We start from the raw sequence: 23,798 nt of genomic DNA, 5'->3' as shown, positions 1-23,798 counted from the left end.
TTCATCAAAAAATAGTCAAAAATCCTATGTACACTCGAGTTTTATCGATATGTAAAAACATAGTCGAAAATTCGACATTTTTCGCGAAAAAATCAAAAAAATTCAAATTTTCAAATTTTTGTACTGGGACCCGGGCCGGCCGGACTGGGCCGTGTCAGGCCGGTGAAAATTCTCAAATCGGCCCGGCCCGACCCGTTGCAAGTATGTCTGGCTATCTATCGAAAAAATACTGATTGTCGCTGCACTCAAGCCTGGAATATAGTTCTTTATAAAACGAGAGAGTGCACGCAGGAACTAAAACAAAAAAGAACAAAGATAGATGGTCGGTCTTCTACGAAAAGTGTCGTGTCCCGTCCGTCTTCTATCTTTTTTTTCATCACGCGGGGTTTCCCTTTCTTTCATTTTTCATTTTCGCGCGTTCGTTGGGTTGAACTTTCAAACCGAGAACGTTATTTGGTAAGATAAAACGTTTGCCATTAAAAGTACTAACACTTTTTTTTAAAGTGAAAAACATGGGTTACTTTAGATATAAATTCGAATGAAGTAGTAATTGGGGTTCATCACAGATCGAGTAGTAAACTGTCAATGTTTGAATAAAATATTCAAATGCTGAAAAACACATTTCCGAGAAAGTAGGCCGTTTTCTTGTCTCTTGGACATCATTTTCTCTTTACACTCTGTGTTTTTTTCTATTTTGGTTCAGTTGGTTACATTTGTGGCAGTTGTACCAAAATGGCAAATAGGACAGATCCATCCCATGTGAATTTGTTCTTTTTCAACAAACCTCCAAACTCCTGTTCTTATTATACTCGACTGGACAGCTAGATGCGTTTCAATTTTTTCGCGCACAGACGCAGACGCGATGCAAGAAATAGAGGGTGTTCGTGCTTTAAGGAGACTCAGCAACTGAAAGAAAAAAAGAACCCCGTCAAAGTGCTGGAAAGAGCCTTTCCTTTTTTCCTCCGTCGGTCGTCCTTTGGTTGTTTTCCATTTCTCGTTCTTCTTTTCGTTTTTGTTGGTTTTTCGAGGTGATCATACAGTATGGGCTAGATGAATATTGATTCAAATTTGAAGTAAGATAGTTTTAAACAAATCAGATAATTTTACGCAAATCGTTTTATTTCAATCCCAAAATTTTATCTGAGTTTTACTGTTTTTCAACGGATGCTTACTTCCTGCTCTTCTATTTTTGAATGTTTGTTTGGTTGGTCATAGTTTATAATAGACTTATTTGATTTGATTTCTGTTGATTCCTGCTGGATTTTTTTCTCATAGGGAGTAGATTTTCCTTATCAATACTAATTCAAATTCCTAGGTAATCAATCTTTTTCTTTTTGTCGGATGATCGGCTAGACATTTTTTAGTAGGAAAGCGTACTTTAGGAAAAAGGAGAGAAATTGCTGTGTTGAATAGACGCAGAAAATGGAAAAAAAACACAACCAGAATGCTCGAGAGGGCGTCCCCCTTTTGTTCTCTTCATTCACTCTTTTGCTGTTCTCTATTTTGTTTTGTTTTCTTCTTGATCCTCTTTCGTTAGCTCAAAAGCTAGAATTCGTTCAGTGCAGAAATTTATGACTTCTCACACATACACGAGCACAATAATGTTTTTATGAAGAAAGCGTTTCTCCTGTTTTTTTTCAAAATTTTCTCTCAACCTAGTCTTTAATTTTTCCCTTATGTTAGGTTGAATCATTCACAAAAATAAAATGCTCGTTTTTTATATTTGTTTGCTTGTTTCTACGAATTCTCACCAAACGTATCCTCTAACTCCAGATAAAAGTAAAGATTTCTTTATTACGAGGCTATAATGAGATTATAAAAGTTACTGTTAGCTAATTGAAACCGTAGAAACCAAAACAATGTTGACTTTTGTTAAGTCTTCTACTTCTGCATAGAATACAAATATGAGAATAAAAATGAGTAAACACTGTTACAACTAGAATAAATATTTTTTACCCGCTATCCCTTCTATGCTACCAACTTTATCTTCAAGACAATAACTAATCATTTCAGATCTCACTGATTTCAAGCCTCTGATGTCGGATCCAGGTCTAAGCAGAAAGCGCCCCGCCGATGAAAGTGACAGCGATGAGGAGACCACTCCCACCAAAAATAAATTTGTTCCGAATACGGTAGGTGACTTTTAAAATCGAACAATTAAAAAGTCACAATATTTCAGTTGATCTTCGGTCCTTGGTGTTTCAAAGGAAATCTACCCAACGCTTATTTTCGTCGACCACTAAATTCGGTAAACTAAACTGAACTGAATTTGAATGTAATATGGTATTCAGCCCGTCGCCGAAATTGAAATCATTGAATCAGAGTCTGATCAGTCCGATGCCGAAATTGAAATCATTGAATCAGAGTCTGATCAGTCCGATGCCGAGATTGAAATCCTTGAATGCGAGTCTGAACAGCCCGATGACGATATTCAAATCATTGAATCAGAGTCTGATCAGGCTGATGACGATATTCAAATCATTGAATCAGAGTCTGATCAGGCTGATGACAAGAATGAAATCCTTGAATCACAGTCTGCGTCTGATCAGGTTGATGACGAGTCATCTGAATATTTGGACGAATCATCAGCAAAAGTTGAAATGGAGCATCAGGATTCTGCACTCAAAGCTAATGAACCCTACTCTTTGGAAACTACGGTAAATTCCGCAAGCAATGTTTTGTGATGTTACTTAACGGATTCAGAAAACAATTTGGAAAACATTTATTTTTACAGGATTGGGTCCAAATTCTTGGCTCTGAGAATACAGAACCACTTCCGGAGAAGGACAAAAACATGGAATATCTTCGAGCTAGAAAAAGTAAGATCGCGAAACAGATGAGTTGGACAGAATTTGTTCCAACTGTGGTCGCCTTCTGGGCTCTTCATCCACTTGATAGAAGAGTAAGAAATGTTTGTAAACCCAAGATTCCCAATAAATCAAATTACAGTATCAAAAAGCAAGAGCGAAACGGGAGTACGAGAAAGAGCAGCGATTCAAGGCGGTAATAAAATAAAAAATATTCTTGAGAGTAAATTATTTATGGATAATTACAGAATTACTGTTCACTCGTAACTTTATTGACTCTTGTGAGAGGTACAAGAATGCCTGGCCAGTGTCTTTATTTAAAAACTGAATTTAACTTAAAGCCATTAGTTATGGATGTAATGCTCGACTTCATCAAGTACTACATTCAATCACTGCTATTCAATTTTAAGAGCAATGGGATTAGCTGTGAGAGCGTAAGTAGTAACATCGTTTTCACAGATTATTAAATATTTCAGATTGTCTCATGTTATTACAACAATGTCGGCTACGTTACCATGCCAAACTGCGATTACGCAACCACCAACTATCAAGCAAATGAGTATTCTGTGAGTTTTCTAGATTTTCTTTTTGTTGCAAATAACTTTTGTATCTTTTTTTTCAAGACATGGACTGAAGCGCAAAAGGAAATTGCATCAAAAGTAATTAAAAACATAATTGAAGTTGTTGAAGAAATACGCTTTCTGGTTGTGAAATATAGGATCAGCATAAATGAAGTGAGAAGATAAAATGTAACCGTTCGAGTTCTCAATTCATTTTGTTTTCAGCTTCACGATCATGCCCACGCTGAGATCATGGATTGCACATACAACCTTGAGCAAGTTTTATATCAAAAGGAGCACCCTTCTCTATCTAAACAAGTTGATGAAGCACTAAAACAATGTAAGCTTATTTGAATATTTTTGTGACTGAGGGGGAGGGGAGATATTCAAAACTTGGCCAAAACTTTTCTCAAAGAAGAAATTCGGTCATGCATCAGTAATTTACTCTTTCTGATAACTTCAGGCGCTAAAAATCAGTACAGACACGTACGATATGTCGGTTCGTATCCAAGGCTCAAAATTAATATTGATGGACTACACACACAGGTAAAGTTTGTCAACTTCTGAAAATATACTTAAAATGTCATTTAGTTGAAAGTGGTGGATGAATCATCTGCAGCAGAGGCTTCCGAGTTCGCTCTCCAGAGAAGTCTCAACCAGTTGTCTGCAGAGTACGAGACTAGTCTAGTGGAAGCTCAACACGAAACACCTCCATCAGTTCGGAGGAGGCTTCCGTATCAGAAGCTGAACAAAAAATTTCTGAACAAAAGAAAGGAGTTACTCGCGAATTATGTGAAAGAACCGCATATGCTTCCGGTTGTGCTTGATTTCTGGGCTCTCCATCCTTTTTATAGAAAGGTAAGTGTTTTTTTTTCCGATAGTGCGACAAATATGTATATGTATAGTAAAAAAGATGTTACTCCGTTGAAAATCGTCTAATCAATCAGTTTTTTCAAACCTATTTTCATTTAAAAACGAGAAGATTTTTTTTCAACCAGGTCTAATCATAGTTTGCTTTAGTGCCCAGTGGAGGAATATGTACTAGCTGAGGAGGAGCGAAAATTGCAAATTCATCGTTATCTCCGCCATATTTTGTTGGTCGCTCCAGAACCAGCACCCAGAGAGGACCAGTATCCAATTCCAAACAAAGAAATGTTGGAAGGGGTTAGTTTTTGAATATGAAGTAGCAACATATTATTTTTGATTGCAGATGTTTAAATATACAAAACGCAATTTTTTCAATAGGAAGTTGGTTATGAAACTAATCAATGAACACATCCGCCATGTTTTGGGAGAAATGATCGAGTCTTGGTCCGCCCGTTATGAGGAAGTGAGTTCGAACCACTTTTCTATCTTTAAAAAGATGCTTCAGATAATTTGTTGCTATGAACTTGCCTGGGATGTGCGTCTTCCGCGGCAGTTTTCTCATGTAACGTATGACCGCCCAATATTGCCTCTTCAAGTTAGTTTTTTACACAATTTTATTAAAAACCGACCATTTTAATAACATTATTGAACATTTTTGCAGCGATTTTCGCCATATACAACAGACGAGATAGAGAAAGCAGGGAATGGCCTCACCAAAATTGGAGTATTCTTACGAAAATGTTTCGACCATTATGACATCGACGTGGCTGAGGTAACATCAAAAAATTTATAGAACTAAAAATTATTTTCTGCGGTTTTCAGTTTCATGAGATGGTGGATCAATTACCACGGGACTACCAATTCGAGCTCGATGAAGCTTTTGAATTAATAAAACTGTCTAAGAAGCGTGAACACTTTTTATTACGTGCTTTCAAGCAGGTTAATTTGTTGGCAAACAGTATATGTTTTAACGAGATCAGTTTGAAAAACTATGGCCTTAAGTTGAAAAATTCAAAGTTTATTGATTTAATGGCTTAACTTTGCCGGTGGTCGAAAAGTTGTTTTTTTTAAACATAGATGCCAATCGTCGATATTTTCTTATCTTCTCCTTCTATCACTTCTTCTCATGTTCTCAGTTTTTCTTATCTTTTTCCTTCATTTCAGTTTTTTTGGTCATTCATGGATAGTGAATAAATAAAGATTTTGGGTACATGAAACCGTGAACCAATTAAGATTGTCAATATCAGAAAGGAATAACACTATTTCGATTAATCGTTCTAAACAGCATATAACAGTAAACTTTTGTAATTAACATGTATTAAAGTTTTTTTTCAAACCTGTCACAGATCATGTTAACACTTCGTTTAATCATCTTTTCACTCCGCAACATGCTGAATGTACCAGATATGATCAGAGAGACAAATAGCAGTAGTGTTGTAGGAGACAGAAGATATGCACTCGAAGAAAGAAATGGTATTCAATGAGCTCTGTCGTTGTAACATTCCAAACAAAGAACTACAAACAGTAATATTGCAAATTTTCAAGAAACGTTTGTTTTCAGATGAATAAATTCATGGACCAACAACATGACGACTACGAATATGATGCGCTCAGAATTCCCTTTTCTTTTATTTACCCGTCGTGTCACATATTTGTGTTAATTTTTCAGTTTTTTTTCCAGTTTTTGTTAACTTTCTTGGTTTTCGATTATTCATTAGTTTATTTCCCGAACCGTAGTTAAATTGTTTATATTTTATCAAATTAAATTTGTTGAGATCATTGTGCAAAGATATGATTTTGAAATTTAATTATTCCTTTGCTCTGCCACCGTTCTTCTATTAACCCGCCAGTTTGGATCGCCAAAAAAGATTCTTGCAAAAAGTAGCAAATATAGGCGACATTCTCAATCTCTTATTTTTGCATCGGGCGGTCGTTTCGCTATATGAATGAGATTCCACGGCGGGTTGACGTGCCCAAGTAGAGAGAACGCTATGAGAAACGAGATGTCGAAGGAGACGAAGATAAAGAGACGAATGAATACCAAAAAAGACGTTCCTTTCCTTTTCTATCTATTTCTCTTGATTTTCTCTGCCATCTGTCGTTTTCTCCTTTTATTGGTTATCCAACATCCAAAAAAAAGGGAAGAGAGAGAGAGAGAAAGGTGCTTTAAATAACTGTAACTTATCGATGAATGCGTGAGCTAGAAATTGAAAACATTGATTTGCGTTAAAAGCTATTTCCAGTCAATTTATAGTCAAGATCTTTTACTAAACCAGCAGAGCACATTTCCCATCACCAAAAACTTCTATATGTTTCGATCAATGAAGAAACTTAATAAGAAAGACACATTTCAGAAGAATCATTATTATGAAGAACTACAGTAACTGCAAAAATTTAACACATTTCTCAGGGAACACAACACAAAAATTGAAAACTTCATCAAAGAAGTGGTTGCCGGGGATGAGCGGAATAAGAAAGAAATTCCGAAATTTCCGATTTTCGAGAATTTTTTCGAAAAAACTTTGGTTCCGAAATTTCCGAAATTTCGAATATTTTCGTGATGATAAAATAAATAATTTGTGCGGAATCGAAAGAAACTACTGCAATCCCAATTTGAATGGTGCCCAAACGTCACACCTGTGTCAAAATTTACAGAATTTTAGTTTTTACTGCATATTTTTAGATTTTGACTATGAAATACTTTTAAAACCCGAGTTTCCGTAATTTCCGGGATATCTGAAAACAATAATTCGGAACATTTCCAAGTTCCGAAATTTCCAAGAAAACTTCCGATTTCTGAAATTTCCGATGTTCTTAGTTCCGCACATGCTTGGTGGTTACTAACTGAAAAGTGACAAAGTGCACAACAAGTCAAAGTTGAAACGAGAGAAAGACAGTTTTCAAAATTTTGTGAGGTACGTGGTTTTAAACCCAAAAAAACTGAAGTACCGAATTTGAACTTTATACTTTACCATTCTCTGTAAAACGGGAAACATGTATCAGTGTTAGAGTGTTTCAACTCCCCCAAAGTGCAAATTTTATAGAAACGATTGCCTTATTAGTGTTGCATTCAAATCTGTGTAAGCCCCTAAGAGTTTTCATTTCCCTTTCTTATTCGTTTTCTCAAGTCATACATCCGCCCTGCCCACACTCATCACCTTTCGCTTCTTACCCATTAATTTCTCCCGTTTCTCTAGGCAACCGGCTCCAGGTGTCGCATTCCCACGACTCATCTGTCTGCTATGTTCAACAGCGGCACTAACCTATAATTTGAGGGACATACCAATTTTCCCACGCGAAAATTTGTTTTCAATGTTGCGTCTTGTGTCCCCAGTTTTTGGGGAAAACATTTCAGACTCTCGTCATTCTTTTCATTTTTTCTTGAGAAAACTCAAGTTTTTCTCGTTTTTCAGATGGAAAACCGTCTGCCAGCTGAAAATCTCTTCTCCCAAAAACAATCCTGGCCTATTCTCAACGGCCTCCTTGCTCAGCATCAACTAACTGTGAGTTCTCACAAAAAAACAACTAGGATTTTTTGGATTGTAGTTGCCACTGCTTACTTCAAAATTTTTGTTGATCAATTGAATTATCTTCTAGCCACCTGTGCCAGCTGACTTCTCACTCACTCAAGGTGTGGCCCCCACCCGAAAACGCCCGACGGATCAGGTCTTGGGAAATGACCTTCTCTCTTTGATCACCGCGAACGGAGCCACAGAGTTCTCTCAATTGGTTTGTTCCCTTTGTTTCAAAGAGTCTTTATCTTACTGAATTGGATTTACAGGTTGGCTCACAACCAATTCCAGAACTCGTCGTTCCGTTCATTCCACCGGGTGTCCAAACTCAACCGGTCATCTCGTCCTCGGTGAGTTATGAACTTGTAACTTATAGATTATCCCGCATAAAACTCAGGAAACATTAGCCTGTGAACGTACATGGCAACCGTAAAAAACAGAAATTTTCTAATCCGGGGGTACCAGATACTTTCTATCAATGACTTCTTAAATTTTCATAGTAGGGTCATTCCAAATTAATGAAGAAAAACATAAATTCCAGAAATACTTGATATCACGATATGAAGTTCTCAAATAATTCTGAAAGGTAGCGGATGCTGGATTTCTCCCTTCAAGTGTTGGCTGTTTTTCTAGTTAAAATGCACTTGACGGTTTTAGAAATACTGCACGTTCACGTTTGACATTGTGCAACTAACTTGGGAGTCTTATATACATATTTTCAAACAGGACTGTCTAGCTTTCACATTTCTTTTGGATTCTTATAGATGCATTTGGTTGTATTTCCGTGTCGCGAAAAAATCCACAACACCTTCCTCAAAAAAAATGTTCAACTACAAAAATTAGTACCTTAGTTTGCGAAATACAAATTTTCTAAAAAAAAGTGTTCATTGATGATTTTGTATATCTTAATTCTTTTCAAAGTGCATTTTTCATACAAAAAATTTGTACTTGTACTATGAGTAGTCAGGCATTCTTAATCTCTTTAGTCTCCGACCCCAGTGAATCAGTAAAATGAGCAATAGTAGTACTTTAATACAACCTCATTAACGGTTGAAGTAACAAAAGGGTTTGTGGTTGAGAAAAATTTGAAAAAGAATCCGGAAGTGGCAAAAGCACTTTCAAATGAAAATAGGGATTTAGTGTGAATCGTTAAGAAGCAAAGTACCAAAAAATAGAAAGACATACACAGACGTGAAGAGAACAGAACCGAATAATACCTAAAAGCTCCTCACATTACAGTACCACGACCTTCTCGGCAAAGACGTTCCAAACGTTACTCCAATCCAACGCGATGCGCTCAAGATCATATTGCAGATGAATGATTCGTTTGTCTCCAATGTGGAGAACAAACTCAAAGAAATCAATGTCTCTGAAAGTGACGTGGGTTATACCAAAAGTTTCTAAAACATAGAAAGTCTCACTTTTTTCAGTTCGAAGCCTACGTTGACCACGTTACTGGTCAAACTAACCTCCCGTCCTACACATTTGTGACCTGGAGTGCAACTCAAAAGGAGGTCATCGAGGCTATTAGAATGCAAATGGTCAAGAATCGAAACATTATCGAGAAGCTTTGTGAGGGATACGATATTCCAAAACAAACAGTTTGTCGAATTCCAGCGTTTTTTTTTAAATTGAAATATGTGAAATTTCAGCTCATCGCTTTCATCAAGGAGCAATGCGAGTATATGGAGCAGGAGAAGATGCGAGAGATGCTTCAGGGACAAGTCACTGGAAGTGTCTTACCAATTGGACAATGAGATGGATTCACTCAAGATATCACATATTTTTTTCTAGTAAAATTCTGTCGATCGATAATTTTTGTGATATCGCTGAATCCAATCTTTCAATCTCCTGTGATTTTTGTATTTTCCTGTGAATAAAAACACGTTCTTAAAAATCAATCTACTTCTGATAATGACTGGAACAAAGAGTCTGCTCTAAATTCGAACAATTCCCTAACATATCAAAAACCGATGATGAACTCATTAACTTTCCTGATATCAGTTCATTTTCTGATAAAAAGCTAATGTTCTTAATCTCAGAAAATTCATATTCCGTTCCTGTTATCGGAGACAATTTTCCCAATTTGTCGTTTGCCGTCTTTCTGCCCAGCTGCTCTTTTCCTAGGACGACAGACACCTAGTGGTACGGCTTTCTTGCTCAAATCTCTGACAAGTCTTACAGCATCGCCGTCTCTCTTCAACATTTCTCAGCGCCCTTTTCCAAAAGCGGCTGGCACCGGCCGGCGCGGCTCTGTTTTTCAGGGCTCCGTCCATTTGGCTCCGAGAGCCGTGGCTTCGAGCTGTATCGCAGCAACCAACAATTACATATAATCATATCTTTGTGAGAAAATGTACTTTCACATGCATGTTCTCAAACTGAATACAGAATAAAATGAGTTGATGAATAGAGAAGCAAAAAAGGGAAGAGGACAAATGTAATGAATCTTCTGCTTGACGAAAGATGGGCACACGGAATAATTTGAAACAGACTATTTGAAACCAAGTTTTCCACGTGAAAGTGATAAATATAATCTAATATTTATCAATGAAGTTGTTAAATTTAACACAGTCAGTTATCTCAGTATCGAGATCACATTAATTTTTCCCTGAAATGTGATTTCGGATTAGTTCAGTTTTCGTTCTAATACTTTGTTGCTCTTGCTTACATTTATTTTTTAGTTATTCGAATGAAATCTTATCTTTCAGAATTTTACGATAAAACTGTGATTTTATTTGCATTTTAAGTGTGTTCTGATAAATTCAGAAGTTTTTAAAACTAAAGCTAGATTTTTTGACATTGTGGTACAAAAACGAAAAACACGTTGACATAGAGAAGAAAATAAGTTTGACAGCAGATGAAAAAACTGTCCGGTCCTGAAAATTAATATGAACACATTTATCATATTTTTTTCTAAATTTTCACGAATCGTTAAAAGTTAAAAAAAATTTTTAATTACTCAAAACAGTCAGAAAATAATCTAGAGCTAATCCTGAGAGAAATTACTAACTCCAAAAAGAATTATGATGTTATTTCTAAATTAATCGAAAAACAATACCACATAACCAAAACTTTTCGGAAACCCCGGTATTTGCAAAAATTTAGTGCAATAATTTGACACGACTACTTTATTTACCAGAAATTAAAAAAGAGACTATTTTCAGACCACCACACCACAAAAAGCATTGTTTCAAATGAGAGACACAGAGAGACATAGATTTTTTAGTTTACAATAGAAAAGATAGAATGAAATTATAGAACTTTTTTTGGGGGAAAACACAAACATTTAGAAATTAGAGCGGAGAAAAATGGTTAAAGCCAAGCATAGGAAGCAAAACCAGCGGTTTGGAAAAAGGAAGGATGGGATGGGATAGGTCAAATCACAACTGTCATTTTGCTGATGCGCAACTCCAGAAGACCTCAGAAAACGTTAAGGGAGTATGAAAACTAAGCTTGGAAAAAAATATTAGTTACAGAAAAAATGTTTTTCAGTGCTAAAATCTTATGCGCATGTGATAACCAATTGAAATGGTTAGTATAGGAACATTTCTACAAGAAAAGAGAATAATGAGAACAGAGCGAATAGAGCAGGAAGAGATCAAATGAGAATCAATCCATACAAAACGTTTAGAGGGAGGAAATGTTTGTCTCGTCTCCATCATCCACAAGAATTCCGCCTTCTGGGATCCCACCAGAAGTTACTGTACGAGTAGTGGTAGTGATGGTTTCACGGACATGATTTCCATTTGAGCCAAGTCTGAAATGTGGAACATAATCATTGTATCTACGTGAAAAATCCCTTACTCTTCCTCCTCCTCGATAATTTTATCTTTGTCATCATTATCACTTCCACCATCTTGATCGTCCTCATCATTGTTGTTCTTCAAGTCATCGTCACCTGATTTGATAACAGTGGTGGTGGTAGTGACCTGGAAACAAACGTGATTTGATTAACAACCGTATCATGATACTTTCATCTCTCAAATCGTTCAAAAAGTGCAGATTTTTGCTCAGATAGATGCTGGAGAGAGGTTTCGTTCAAATAGTTCAGCTGTTTTCAGTTGTAAATGAAAAACTTTGAGAGGATGTCTCGGTATTCCTGATTGAGCCACAAAGAAAATTTTGTGTGGACTATACAGATCAAATGCAAAACTTCATTTTTGTAGTTGGCCATTTTTTTATACGAGCCCTCTCTAGCAAGTTACAGGCCGGCAAACATATTTCTTCTTTGAATTAACATATTTATTTTTGAAAAGAAGTGCAATTTTTGACAGGTTTACTTCATTTGACTATAACTTGATAGAGTGAGCTTGTACAAAAAAAAGGGCAACTATAAACATGAAGTTAAACTCATGAAGTCCGTACAAAACTTTTTTGTGAGACAATCAGGAATAATCATCCTCTCAAAGTAGGTATTTTATTGTTTTTCAACTGAAAACAGTTAAATTATATAAATTTTTGGGCGGCACTGTATCGCTTTAATATAACAAAACCAATAATGGAAGCCTTGAATATCCCAGGCATTATTTCCTTTTCAACTCACCGTTTCACTATAATGCTTTCCTGATTCATCGGTGAACTCCGAGTTGGTAACTGTTTCATGAACATGCTTGTTTCCATCATCCCATTCCTTCTCCTCGGTTTCCTCATCATGTGGCTGGTAGATGGATTGAGTCATCTGGTTATCAAAATCAGATGGTTGGCTCTGATGTTGGACATCATCGTGGATGATAAGAGAGTCAGTCGAGATGTTATCATGTTCTGATTTAGGAGACACCTTCGAGTTTTCTGAATGATCTTCATGACCATTATCAGAGACAATTGTCACTTTTTCTTGGAATGTCATATGAGTGGTGCCGTCAGTGAAGTCAGAAACAGTGGTTGATTCCTTGACATGATGATCTCCCTCATCCCATTCCTTGACTTCAATAGTTGGTTTGTGCTCTTCAATTACTTTATGATCTTCATGGTTTGAATCGTGATCTTCGTGGTCAGAACTAGGTTGGTAGATAGAAGTCATCATGGCGTTATCCACTGGAGAATGTCCTTCATCCTCATTTTTATACTTGAGCTCATATGCCTCTGGGAACTTCTCCTTCTCCTCATAAGTATTCACCATATCGATGATAGCTGGAGCTTCAGTCAACGCTTCTTGAATCAAGTGTGAAGCTTCCTCATCGGCAGATTTATTGATGATATCTTCGAAATTTTGCTTTTGTTCCGGAGTGGAAAGTTGTTCGGCAACTTGTTCAGCAGAGATTTGGACCTCCATTGGATGATCAACTGGGTTCACAACCACCGGACTAGTAGATTCTTTTGTTGGAGAGTTGTGATAAGCTTCAAGATCGATACGATCTGCAATTAGAATTCCAGCTGGAAGATCAGGTTCAGACATCACTGGGCTTGGTTGGTTTTCACGCGATGGATTGTAGAGATCCATTTCAGTTGGGCTCTGGGGAGCTCTGACTGGTGGGGATGGAGCAGAAGTGTGAGTGAGCGCTGCGTGATGTTGAACTTCAAACGTATCTTCCTCGGCGTCACTGGTATGAACGGATGGGGATCGGGGAGCAAACTGAGCGTCCTTCTCAGAAGGTTCTGGACTGTGGGATTCTGGCTCTGGAGCAGCGGCTGGGCTATGCGGAATAGCTTCAAGTTCCAAGTGATCTGGAGCATATGAGTCGTTCATGGAGAGAACTGGGCTCTTTGGGATATCAGTGAGATTAATGTGATCTGTTGGGTGAGCAGCTTCAGCAATGTGCTCAATTTTCTCATACTGCTCTTCGGAAACATGATCGGATGAAGCTGGGCTTTGTGGTGCTGCATGTTCAGAGGCATGTGAACTGTGCACTGAAAGCACTGGACTTTGTGGAGCTGGTTCATGATGATCTTGGTGCTCAGAATGAACAGATAGCACTGGGCTTCTTGGAACCTCGTGGTCAGCATGTACATGTTCAGAATGCTGTTCCGAATGATGAGAGCTGTGAACCGAGAGAACTGGACTTTGTGGAGCTGGCTCTTCCTGCTCTGAATAATGATGATGTGAGCCTTCCGTAGAAGGTGCACGCTGAAAATGAACCTCCTTTTCCGAAGCAGCTGGGCTCATTGGAGCAGAAGTGTGAGAGCCATGCACTGAAGAAGCGCGTTCAAAAATTCCATCTTGCGCTGGGCTCTGTGGTGCAGGTTCTTGATGATGAACTTCTTGCTCAGATGGAGCTCTCACTTCCTGAAGTGGACTTTGCGGAGCTGGAGAGTGAGCCCCTTCGGAAGCCACTGGGCTCTTTGGAGCGCTCTCTGCCTGAACATGCTCGAAATCATCAGATCCTTGAGAGCGAATTGATGGAGCACGCTCAAATACAGAAGCGACAGGACTGTGCGGAGCTGGCTCATGATGATGTTCATCAGCACGAGGAGTAGCTTCATGTTGATCGTGTTCCGAGGCGACTGGAGCATCATTCTCAGAAGCATAAGATTCCTGCATTGTGACTGACGACTCAAAAGTAGGTGAACGTGCTGAGCGAGCGCTTCTCTCAGAAGCCACTGGGCTATCTTGACGCTGCTCAGATTGCTCGGAAGCTTGGGAACTGTAGATCGATGGCGACAATTCTACGGCATCTTTGTCGGAGGCAGCTGGGCTGCCTGGAGGTGACTGGTCGTGATGTTCCGTGTGATGAGAGCTATGGACAGAAAGGACTGGGCTCTGTGGAGCTGGCTCGTGATGCTCAGAGTGATGCTCAGAAGCAACTGGACTTTGAAGAACTTGTTCATGGTGCTCCGAATGATGTGAGCTATGAATTGACAAAACTGGACTCTGTGGAGCTGGCTCATGATGTTCTGATGCAGATTGAATATCTTCATGCTCCGACTGGTGTTCCGAGTGATGAGAGCTGTGAATCGAAAGAACTGGGCTTTGTGGAGCTGGCTCATGTGGCTCTGATTGGTGCTCAGAAGCGACTGGGCTCTGGAGTTCCGTCTCATGATGTTCCGAATTATGCGAACTATGCACAGACAATACTGGGCTCTGTGGAACTTCCACTTCCTCTTCGTGCTCCACTGCAGCACCACCATGAACTGAAGATACTGGGCTTTGTGGAGTTGCATCATGAGATTCAAAGTGCTCAACAACATGGGTGCTATGAACATCAACCACTGGACTTTGTTGAGCCTCGCGATGCTCGAAGTGCTCTGGGCTTTTTGGTGCATCTTCGGTAGATTGATCAGTGAAGATCAGAGTTGGTGGAGTTCTGTGACCAGATCGAACGGATTGAATTGGGCTATGCGCTTCCTCTGGTGCATCCTTTGGAGCATCCCCTGGGCTTGGAAGAACTGGCGATGGCTCATCGTGCTGGTAGCTCAACTCCTTTGGACTTTCTTGAGTATTATCAGAGACTGGTGGTGAGACGTGGGCAGCTTCACTGTGAATATGAACAGCCAATGGTTCGGTTGGGCTTGCAGCGGCCTGTCCAATTTCCTGACGGATGAAGACTTCCTCAATGTTTGGAGCTTCTGGAGTCTCACGATCCTCCTCAGCATACTCCGGCTCGGAGTCACTATCTTCATAGTCTCCATGGTTGATTGGAGTGTTATCCAAAACAATTTGTCGGGGAATGAATTCTTGCTCCTCTTGCTCAGCAACCTTCTCAGATTCGTCGGCCAAGTTGTCCAAGATATCAGTTGGAACCTCTTCACCCGCTTGTTGAGTTGGTGAGCTACGGTCAAAAGTCTTCTGGGTCTCGAGAACTGGAGAACGTGGCTTCTCGACTTCCACTGGCTCATCTACATTCTCCGGCTCATCAGTTCCAATAAGATCATCCATATTGATAGCTGCAGTGCCAATAGCTGCAGCGGTAGCCGCGGCGGCAGCTCCAGTGAAGATTCCGTGGCCTGAAAACTGTTCATTGAAAAATTTTACGATCCCCATTATCTATCCAACGCTATATCCTTTTTTCACAACTTTCAAAAACTTTCACTCGATAACTCCAATAAGCAATAATCAGACGTACCAGTCACAGATGGGAGTGACGGAAGTGTAGTTGTAGTTGTATCTGATATCTGCGGAGATTTTGATACGGAAGTAATTGTAGTCGTAGTAGTAGTGGTTGTTTGTCGCTTGTTTGACGGACGACCACGAGTTGGTGCCGGTCTGAAAATACAAATTTCATATTTTTGTCTGAAGTCCTCAGTGTTCTCACTTCTTAGCTGCCGGTGGGAGTTTAGTAGTGATTTGTTGAAGAGACACCGGTGCTGGTGGTTTGGTTGGAACCCGATTCTTGTTTGGGTGGATAGGTGGGAGTCGAGTGTTAGAATCTGGAATAAAATCTACTAGAGAAACAATAGTGGTAGCAATTCTACCTTTACGCTTTCTAGTAGTTGGTGGACAGCTCGTACGACTATCATGACTCGCATTCAACTTGTTACCGGTAGTTGCTTTTCTTCCCCGCATATTGAGCACACTTCTGAAAATTACTGCAATGAGCAACAACTCCAACAGACTGGAATGGAAATTGTTCGAACAATAAAATGCAACACTGGTGGGGAGTGTGAAAGAGAAATAGGGTGTCGGAAAATGAAAAGGGCGCCGGCTCAAAACATGCGCGTCTGTAACAATTTTTGAAGTTTCATAACATTTAGCGGAGCAATGACACATAAGGCGCGTAATCAAAAAATGAGCTAATGAAACAAAAAAGGAATGCAAAAAATGCGAGCGACAATGACGAAAATTTGTATTTTCCTAAATATGAGTTCTCTAGTTTCGAGCCGTTTCGGTGCATTTTAAAGTGGGTTTAGTGATATAAAGAGTGAAATGATTGTTGGAAAATCAATATATATTTCGAGATATTTTGATAGTTATATAATTAAAACATATATTTCGTGCATTTTAACTCAAAAGTTAGTATTTTTGCAGATTTTAAAACATTGTAGTATAACTATAGGTAGAAGCTATAGGTAGAAGCAGAAGCCTTTTAAAAAGCTGTTTAAAAGAATTAAAAAAAGGTTTTAGTAAAATAGGAAAGTAACGGAACCAAGGAATAGGTCTTATAGGAGCACACAATCACAAGTAAAGGATAGAAATAACAGAGCTAATAAAACAACCTGTCCAATTAGCTCTGTTTTTTGAAAATGGACAAGAAAAAAGGGATCAACACTCCAAGTAGAAGAAGGACATGGTGTCACGAAGCTTTTCTTTTAAAAACTGGACAAGGACTCGGGTATTAGTACCTTAACGGCTCTTTCAGGGTATTTCCGGGAGCTGAAGCAGTCAGACTAGGTAGCGACCTGAATTGGGAAACCATATAAATATGGTTTGAGAATTGGTTATAGGAAAGACAGTAGGAAAAGAAGAAGATGATACAATGACAACAAGTAGGGATGAACAATTTTAGAGCATTTTAGAAATTTTCAAAAAAAGCTATAAATCAGGAAGGATATGTAAGGTTGAGCATTATCTGAAAGAGTCAGACTGAAAATCAGTTCAAATTTTGCGAATGTTCTATCAAATGTTTCTAAATGTCGATTTTTATGTCACAATGTTTTAAAGTGAAAATGTCTGTATGCGACAGTATTTTGTATTTCTCGTCCGGGATATTCCACATAGTAGATCAAACTAATTTTTTTTAGTTGTTTATCTTATTTGGATCCCGTTCAAATTCTCATATTGCTTTATGTTTTGTTCCGAACACTCGATGTGATTTTATAATGGGAAATTGTTTGGAAATCCTAATTGAAATGAAAATCAAGAAGAAGAGAAACAACTGAACCTTGCTAACAGAGAAGAACATTTTCTAGATAGATTCTACTTGAAAAACTCAGTTTCAAACTTTTTCTTGTATGTATAGTTTCACACTATGCAAAATAGGTGATGGGTATTCAAGCGAGTGATTGGGTTGTTAGCAGTGAGATTTAAAAATCAAAAAATTAGAAGCAAAAAGGTTAGTCAGAGAAGCCAAACTTTTTTGAATTTTTGGTTTTTTCAGAGAAGACAGACTAAACTAGACAGAATCTGAATAGAGAGAGAGAAAAAGAAAAGAAATTAAGATTAAAATAACTATTCAGATTTCACGTACCTTCGTCGGAAGAACCACGAAGCCTGTGGTGGTGGTGGCTGACGTGCAACCGAGTGTGGACCAAATGAGATCTCACGGAAACGCTCAAGTCGTTGCAGTTGTTTCTTGAGATTGTCCTTGTAAGCGACAAGGGTGTTGTCATCAAGCTAAAATTTAACAGTTTCTCGAGAAATGAAAGTATTGCCACAGAATCAAGGTATTGTCACTATTCATAATCATAATCTCAACCAACCTTATGCAAATAATTGAATCGTTTTGCATTTGCTGACAATCTCTTGTATGGATCACGTGTGTTTTGCTCCACCGGATCAGTATTTCGCTCCTCAATTCTTTGAACAAAATCCCGATCCTCAAAGCTGTTTGAGAAGCGACGTTGACGACCACCACTGCTATTATTTTTTGTCCAGCACGGTCTAAAACAAATTCAAATAGCTGCAGTAGTCCAGAGAAGATTCTCACTTCTGCTCAAGCTTCGGCTCGGTTTTCCTTGACGGTATGACTCTGGGCTTTGACCGGTCCGAATGCGTCGGCAACACTCAACCTTCTCGGCGGCGTCAAGCTTCTTGCGTAATTCAGCCATTTTGACAAGTTGTGCTTCTCTAAAATAATTATTTATTTTCTACTTTCAGCCTATTATTTCAAGTTCTGAACCTGTTCTTGAGCATCATGTCCATCATGGCGTGGTGACGCGCATAGACTTCGTCGCCATTCAAATTGAGCGTCGACTCGAGCTGAACAATGGAACAATGTTTTTAACGAAGAGGACAAAGAATAGGATATGTCTGTGCACTTTTTGTCGTGGTTTTTGAACACTTTTTTGTGATTTTTGGAGTCTCTAATCTTTTTCTCAAGTTCCCAATCCCTTCACAATTCAGTTTCACCCAATGAATCATTAAACCGAGGTTATTCTGTCCAATACCGTAAAACGAAAGGAATTATGACGCCTCTCGGGTCGTATTTTTGCAATCTGGCGCGCTCAATTACCTGTTTGCATGTATATCTGGCATAACGTATAATCCTCTTCCCCCCTCTTTACTCGCAACGCAAATGACCTGTGAATTGGATGATGGTCAGTGTAAAATGAGGTATGAAAATAAAGGAAGGTTTAGAGCGGACGCAATTTCGATATGATTTAAATTTTCAAGCAGATACAAAATGATGGATGAATAACAATAACAAAATGGTGTGGTTCACTGACAAAATGATAAGAATGTACAGTGTCAAAAATAATTGTTTCATTTTTCATGTCGTTAAGCTTTTGAAACATTTGCCAACTGTTGATGCTTATTCTAAACTGACCCAATTCATCAAAACTAATAGTCCCTTTTCATCACCCCCTAACATTTTATGACTATTGTTCATTTTGCAATACAACAGTACTCCCATCCATCTTCCTGTATTGTGTACTTTCTCTACACCCCTTTCAACCTGTTTCAATTTGAACACGTGTACAAACATTTGCGGGGTCCCTAAAACCGTTTTGCTGACCACTTCCCTTCCCTTTTTCTCCTTTTCTCTGGGTTTGCGCAGGGGCTGCCTTGCCCCTCCGAAAACGTTCAATTATGATGACATATTCCCTGGGGTGTCACAAAAACTTGTCCCCTTTCTTCTTGGCTCCATCGGCTCACTTTTCTTCTTTTTCTTCAGATAGTGTACTTAGAGCTCAAGAAAAGCGGAGCCGGATAGGAAGAAAAAAGAACTTGAAAAGAGATTTGTGTATGAGCATCCCAAGAGAAAAGAAAAGGACAATTGGATTAAGACAGGAAGAATGTTGAGAAAATAATGTATGCATACTCACCAATCCCATTTTTTGCAGGTGTTTTTGCATATGGGGAAGTGCAAAGTATTGACGAAGATGGATATCATAGAGAGGGTTGTAGTTATCGAGAAGACTATCCGCCATGGTTGGTTGATGTCTTCTGCTTGTTTTTTGAATTACCTGCAAAATGGATTTTCAGAAAACAAATAGAATGTGAAAAAGGAGAAGAGTAAGAAGAGTAGCAAAAGTGATGAGAAAAATGAAAAACGGATTGAAATTAAGAAACATTTCAATGTCATAATCCAAACGAGGAAGTCCTATAAAATCCACCTCCACTATGTATGTACTGCCACCGGAGGTGTGGAGCTCTAGGAGCTCTCCAAAGCAGTCAAAACGGGGCTACCAGCCCATATGGAATTATCACCATTAGCAACGGTGAAATAGAGCCCCCACCAGCTCACGACCCCGGCTCACAGCCCGGCTGTGAGCTCATAAGCCCTGGCACTGCCGGGTAGTGTATATATGGCGGCGAGGCGAATGTGTTCATGAGATCAAATCCAGCTGGAATGAACTCTTATCAGATTTGGCGGAGACGGCGGAGTCGGCGCCGGCTTGACGACAACGGTGGACAAAAAAATTGGTTTAGAGAAGAGTGAGTGGAATACAATTGAAGAGAATATATATGTCCGTGCAATAAATCCTAATTTTTCACAAAAGGAGCGTTTTAGTCATTTTGAAAAATCAAATTCAGAATAAAGTTCCAAGTTTTTCTGCAACAAAAAGTTCACAAAGTCGCTTTTCACTTTTGAACAAAAAAAAGCGGGAAAAGAGCAAGGAATAACGGAAAAGGTGGTGGGAAAAGTGGAAACGCAATTTTAGGTTCGTGGCCGCGGAAGTGGTGCCCCCGAAACGTTTTGCATCTACATATTCATGGCTTCTGAAGGGAAACAAAATTTCGTTTTGAAAAATTCATAGGTACACATGCAAACACTCAAAATTGTGCCTAGTGTGGGAGTTTTTAGTTTTTAGTGTTTAGCATTTTCTTTAAGGTCATATTTTATAGGACTCGGAAACCAAAAACGAGAAATGTTGGAATTTATACGATTGTTAGTGCAAAAAAGTCATTCCATACTATGAAATGATAAGGAACACTGCAAGGGAAAAATGTGCTAAACCGCCCTAATAATAGTTTTATGTCTGAAAAATAGATAAGAAGAGAGTTCTATGCCGAACGGGACAAAGAGAAATGGAAGATAACAAAATCCATGGAAAAATTGAGGGGTGAGACGAACAAAAACCAAGAGGAGGGAGGGAAGAAGGATGGCAGAACAAACATGACATAATCGGATGAAAATGATGGAAGTTTTTGTCAACAAAATGAAAGGAGAAAAACGGTAGGGTTGAATACATATGTTAGCAATCCGTATTAACATATTCTTGGCTATTAAAAATAAACACGCGTTTAAAAATCAAAAATAAGAACTGCTCTGTTTTTTAATAGTCCAACAAAAAACGCTCTTAGCCGAGGAGTCTACGTTTTTTTCGACTTCCTATGCAAAAGTGAAATCCGAGAACCTTTTTTTAGCGCACACACAACCCCCTTCCCTTTCCTCTCCCCTTACTTCTTTTTAAAAAGGACACGGAAAGAGAACAATAAACACAATTCGTTTGGTATGGTGTCCGAGAAGAGAGAGAAAAGTGTGGAGGACGAAGAGGAAACGGGCGGTTCAATTAACCCATAGGGGAGGAGCCGGATTTGGCAGAAAACTGAGGGAGAAGGGAGGGACGATGGGGTAAAGGGGGGGGGGATGGATAGAGAAACAGCAAGTGAAAGAAAAAAAAAGAATGAGTGGGATGTTCCTTCTGTGACGGGGGAATAGAGAGAATAAAGGAACGAGAGGATCCGTTCGAAAGTTGTCGAAATCTATATTCAAGTGGTTTTAATGTTGCGAAAAGTAGCGGAAAAAAGGATAATTGCTCTCTGATCGCAAAAATATTGTGGAGAAGGAGAAAAAAAACTACCAGAATTCATGTTTTCAAGATCATAAGAAAATTTTTATGATCCACATGTATTCGGAATTCTAAAACACCAGTAAAATTAGGTGTGAATAAACTTTTTAATTTTTCAAAAATAAATTTAGAAATTTATTGCACCACTGACCAAAAATCTCGCTTATAGTGACAAAATTTTTGTTTTTTGCTAACAAAAATTATGATTATTGTTGTTCTATAGTATGAACACTTGTACCCTCCCCGCTCCAAATCCGTTTTATCCATCTACACACTCCAAAACAGAAAGCCATAAGAAGACGAGCTTCTCTCTAAATTGGCTTGTGTCAGTGCTTGATATGTATTCTAAATCAATTAATGACCAAATTAGATGGGAACAGAAGCAAAAGGATGTAAAAAGGGGAAGACAGAAGAGGAAATGAGAATTCTCTAGCGTCATCCGGAATGAGCTGATGGAATGAGGAGATTTCCAGATTTTTGGGTTGGAGAGAGATACCAAAAAATCAAATTTATTTTTCTATGAATATTATTTTCTACCGCTAACTAGCCGGAAGAAAATTTTAGATTCATAATTAAAGGTTTCTATTTTCATCTTTTTGTTTACTGCTCCTTCTGGGTACTTTACGGCAGAAAAAGAGTGGGCTCGTCCATCTAATTAAAGGGACCCTTCTCTTTCAAAATTAGAGGTGTCTATTCTCCCGAGACCTCTTCTTCTGAAACCTAAAATTTCGAATTTTCATGAAAAATGGAGAAAAGGGACAAACAAAATGAAAAGATGGGATGGGAGTTGAAAAGGAAAATCGATAACTTAATTAGAGGAGTGGAGGAAAAAAAAAGGAAAATTGAAGGAAACGAAGGCGAGTCTAAGCTTTTTCTAGGCTTCTTTTTTTTCTCATTCTTTTTTTGGCTTTAGACGGGAGCGTAGAGGCATGGGAACTTTGCAACATAGAGAATAACGAAAAGAGCAGAATTCAAATTAAAGCATGCATCAGGTGAGACACCAAATTTTTTGAAGGTGAGGAAAATAAGAGAAATAGGGAAAAAATGGTCATAGAGCAGAATGGAGTCTAAAAATTGGGTTTTTGAGTCAATTTTTTAAAATGCTGAAAATCGCAAAGTAGAATTCTTTGATAAAATAGGAATGAGCAACTTTTGAAAGCAACTTTTTCATCATTACATAGAATGTGCTACCAATAAGAAAACACAATTTTTAATGCTCAAAGCTTATCAAGTGTTGAAAAATCAAATTTGAAATATATTGCCAAAATGTAATCTCTATAGAAAAGTCGATTTATCCCAACTAAATATGTTTGGAAATTGGTTTTGTTTTCCCTAAATTTAAGAAACCTCAGGAAAACAAATAATTTCCCATGCAAGCCAAACCAAACCCTAACCAACCAACAAGCTATAATTAATTGTTATGTCGACACCGAGGCAACCCCAGTTCCCCCCTTCCTCCAACCAGAAAAAATGAGGTGTATGCATTTCATAGAGCCATTCTCTTCCGTTTCCCTCGCTTTACCCCATTTTTGCTGTTTTTCATTTTCAAGGTCTTTAATTGGACACCCCGCTAGAAAATGAAGAAAATGAGGCGAAGGTTATTGCCATAAATGAGCCCATAAATGTGCACGCTCGACCCCTTTTTCTTTCGTCTTTGCGCGAAAATGAGTGAAACGGATGAGTGGAAGAAGAAGGGGGGAGAGAAGAGAGTCACTTAGAAACTGACCCAGCTGCCAATAACCAGTTGACGGCGACTGGTCAAAAAGATGCGGGAAAAGGAGAAGAAAGGGGGAAGGAAGAGGGGATAAATGAATAACAACGAGGGGAGTCCTTTTTAGATATATTGAAGTAGAAGATGAGTTGAAGTGACATTTCGATGTACTTGGGATAGCAAGTGTTGGTGTTCGAAAATTAAGAATTTTAAATATTAAGCCAAAAGTTACATAAAATTAAATATTCAGGTAAAAAATGTTGCAGATTTCTCTCAAATGTGTTAAATTTGGAAATCTAGTTGCAATTACTATCGGACCAACAAAAAGAAAATATTTTCGAATTTCAAAAATTTTAGTGAACCAGATATGAAATTCCTAACATGAACTATCTGGTTTTACTTTGATTCTGATTTTTCTTCTTTGCAGGATATTTTCAGTTCTATTCACATTTTGCAGAAGTCTGATCAAATAATTCATGTTTATCCTACAAGATTTGAATTAAACCAAAAA

General features: G+C 38.4%; 4 protein-coding genes across 4 annotated transcripts; 2 read left to right on the top strand and 2 right to left on the bottom strand.

Annotated features, from left to right (window-relative positions):
- Positions 1 to 2,036: 2,036 nt before the first annotated feature.
- GCK72_022816 (uncharacterized protein) lies at positions 2,037 to 5,272 on the top strand (the record flags this gene model as incomplete). Its single annotated transcript, XM_053735081.1, has 16 exons — positions 2,037 to 2,132; positions 2,180 to 2,248; positions 2,292 to 2,657; positions 2,735 to 2,902; positions 2,950 to 3,003; positions 3,056 to 3,241; positions 3,284 to 3,373; positions 3,431 to 3,541; positions 3,593 to 3,707; positions 3,831 to 3,913; positions 3,959 to 4,225; positions 4,388 to 4,531; positions 4,578 to 4,697; positions 4,740 to 4,829; positions 4,896 to 5,006; positions 5,057 to 5,272. 16 exons carry the CDS (start codon positions 2,037 to 2,039, stop codon positions 5,270 to 5,272), a joined length of 2,286 nt encoding a protein of 761 aa, XP_053578647.1.
- Positions 5,273 to 7,647: 2,375 nt separating this feature from the next.
- On the top strand, positions 7,648 to 9,503 carry GCK72_022815 (uncharacterized protein; the record flags this gene model as incomplete). Its single annotated transcript, XM_003093705.2, has 6 exons — positions 7,648 to 7,737; positions 7,832 to 7,963; positions 8,016 to 8,096; positions 8,986 to 9,126; positions 9,177 to 9,347; positions 9,399 to 9,503. The coding sequence occupies 6 exons, from the start codon at positions 7,648 to 7,650 to the stop codon at positions 9,501 to 9,503; spliced, it is 720 nt and encodes a 239-aa protein (XP_003093753.2).
- Positions 9,504 to 11,373: 1,870 nt separating this feature from the next.
- On the bottom strand, positions 11,374 to 16,186 carry GCK72_022814 (uncharacterized protein; the record flags this gene model as incomplete). The annotated part of the gene is made up of 6 exons (XM_053735080.1): positions 11,374 to 11,503; positions 11,551 to 11,675; positions 12,290 to 15,627; positions 15,747 to 15,886; positions 15,936 to 16,050; positions 16,096 to 16,186. The coding sequence occupies 6 exons, from the start codon at positions 16,184 to 16,186 to the stop codon at positions 11,374 to 11,376; spliced, it is 3,939 nt and encodes a 1,312-aa protein (XP_053578646.1).
- Positions 16,187 to 17,788: 1,602 nt separating this feature from the next.
- Positions 17,789 to 19,710, bottom strand: GCK72_022813 (uncharacterized protein; the record flags this gene model as incomplete). Its single annotated transcript, XM_053735079.1, has 6 exons — positions 17,789 to 17,953; positions 18,040 to 18,129; positions 18,180 to 18,220; positions 18,267 to 18,406; positions 18,459 to 18,538; positions 19,606 to 19,710. 6 exons carry the CDS (start codon positions 19,708 to 19,710, stop codon positions 17,789 to 17,791), a joined length of 621 nt encoding a protein of 206 aa, XP_053578645.1.
- Positions 19,711 to 23,798: the final 4,088 nt, after the last annotated feature.

The sequence above is a fragment of the Caenorhabditis remanei genome, chromosome X (assembly GCF_010183535.1).
Source record: "Caenorhabditis remanei strain PX506 chromosome X, whole genome shotgun sequence".
In the NCBI taxonomy this organism is placed as follows: domain Eukaryota; kingdom Metazoa; phylum Nematoda; class Chromadorea; order Rhabditida; family Rhabditidae; genus Caenorhabditis; species Caenorhabditis remanei.
This window is presented reverse-complemented; position numbering and strand designations above follow the sequence as displayed.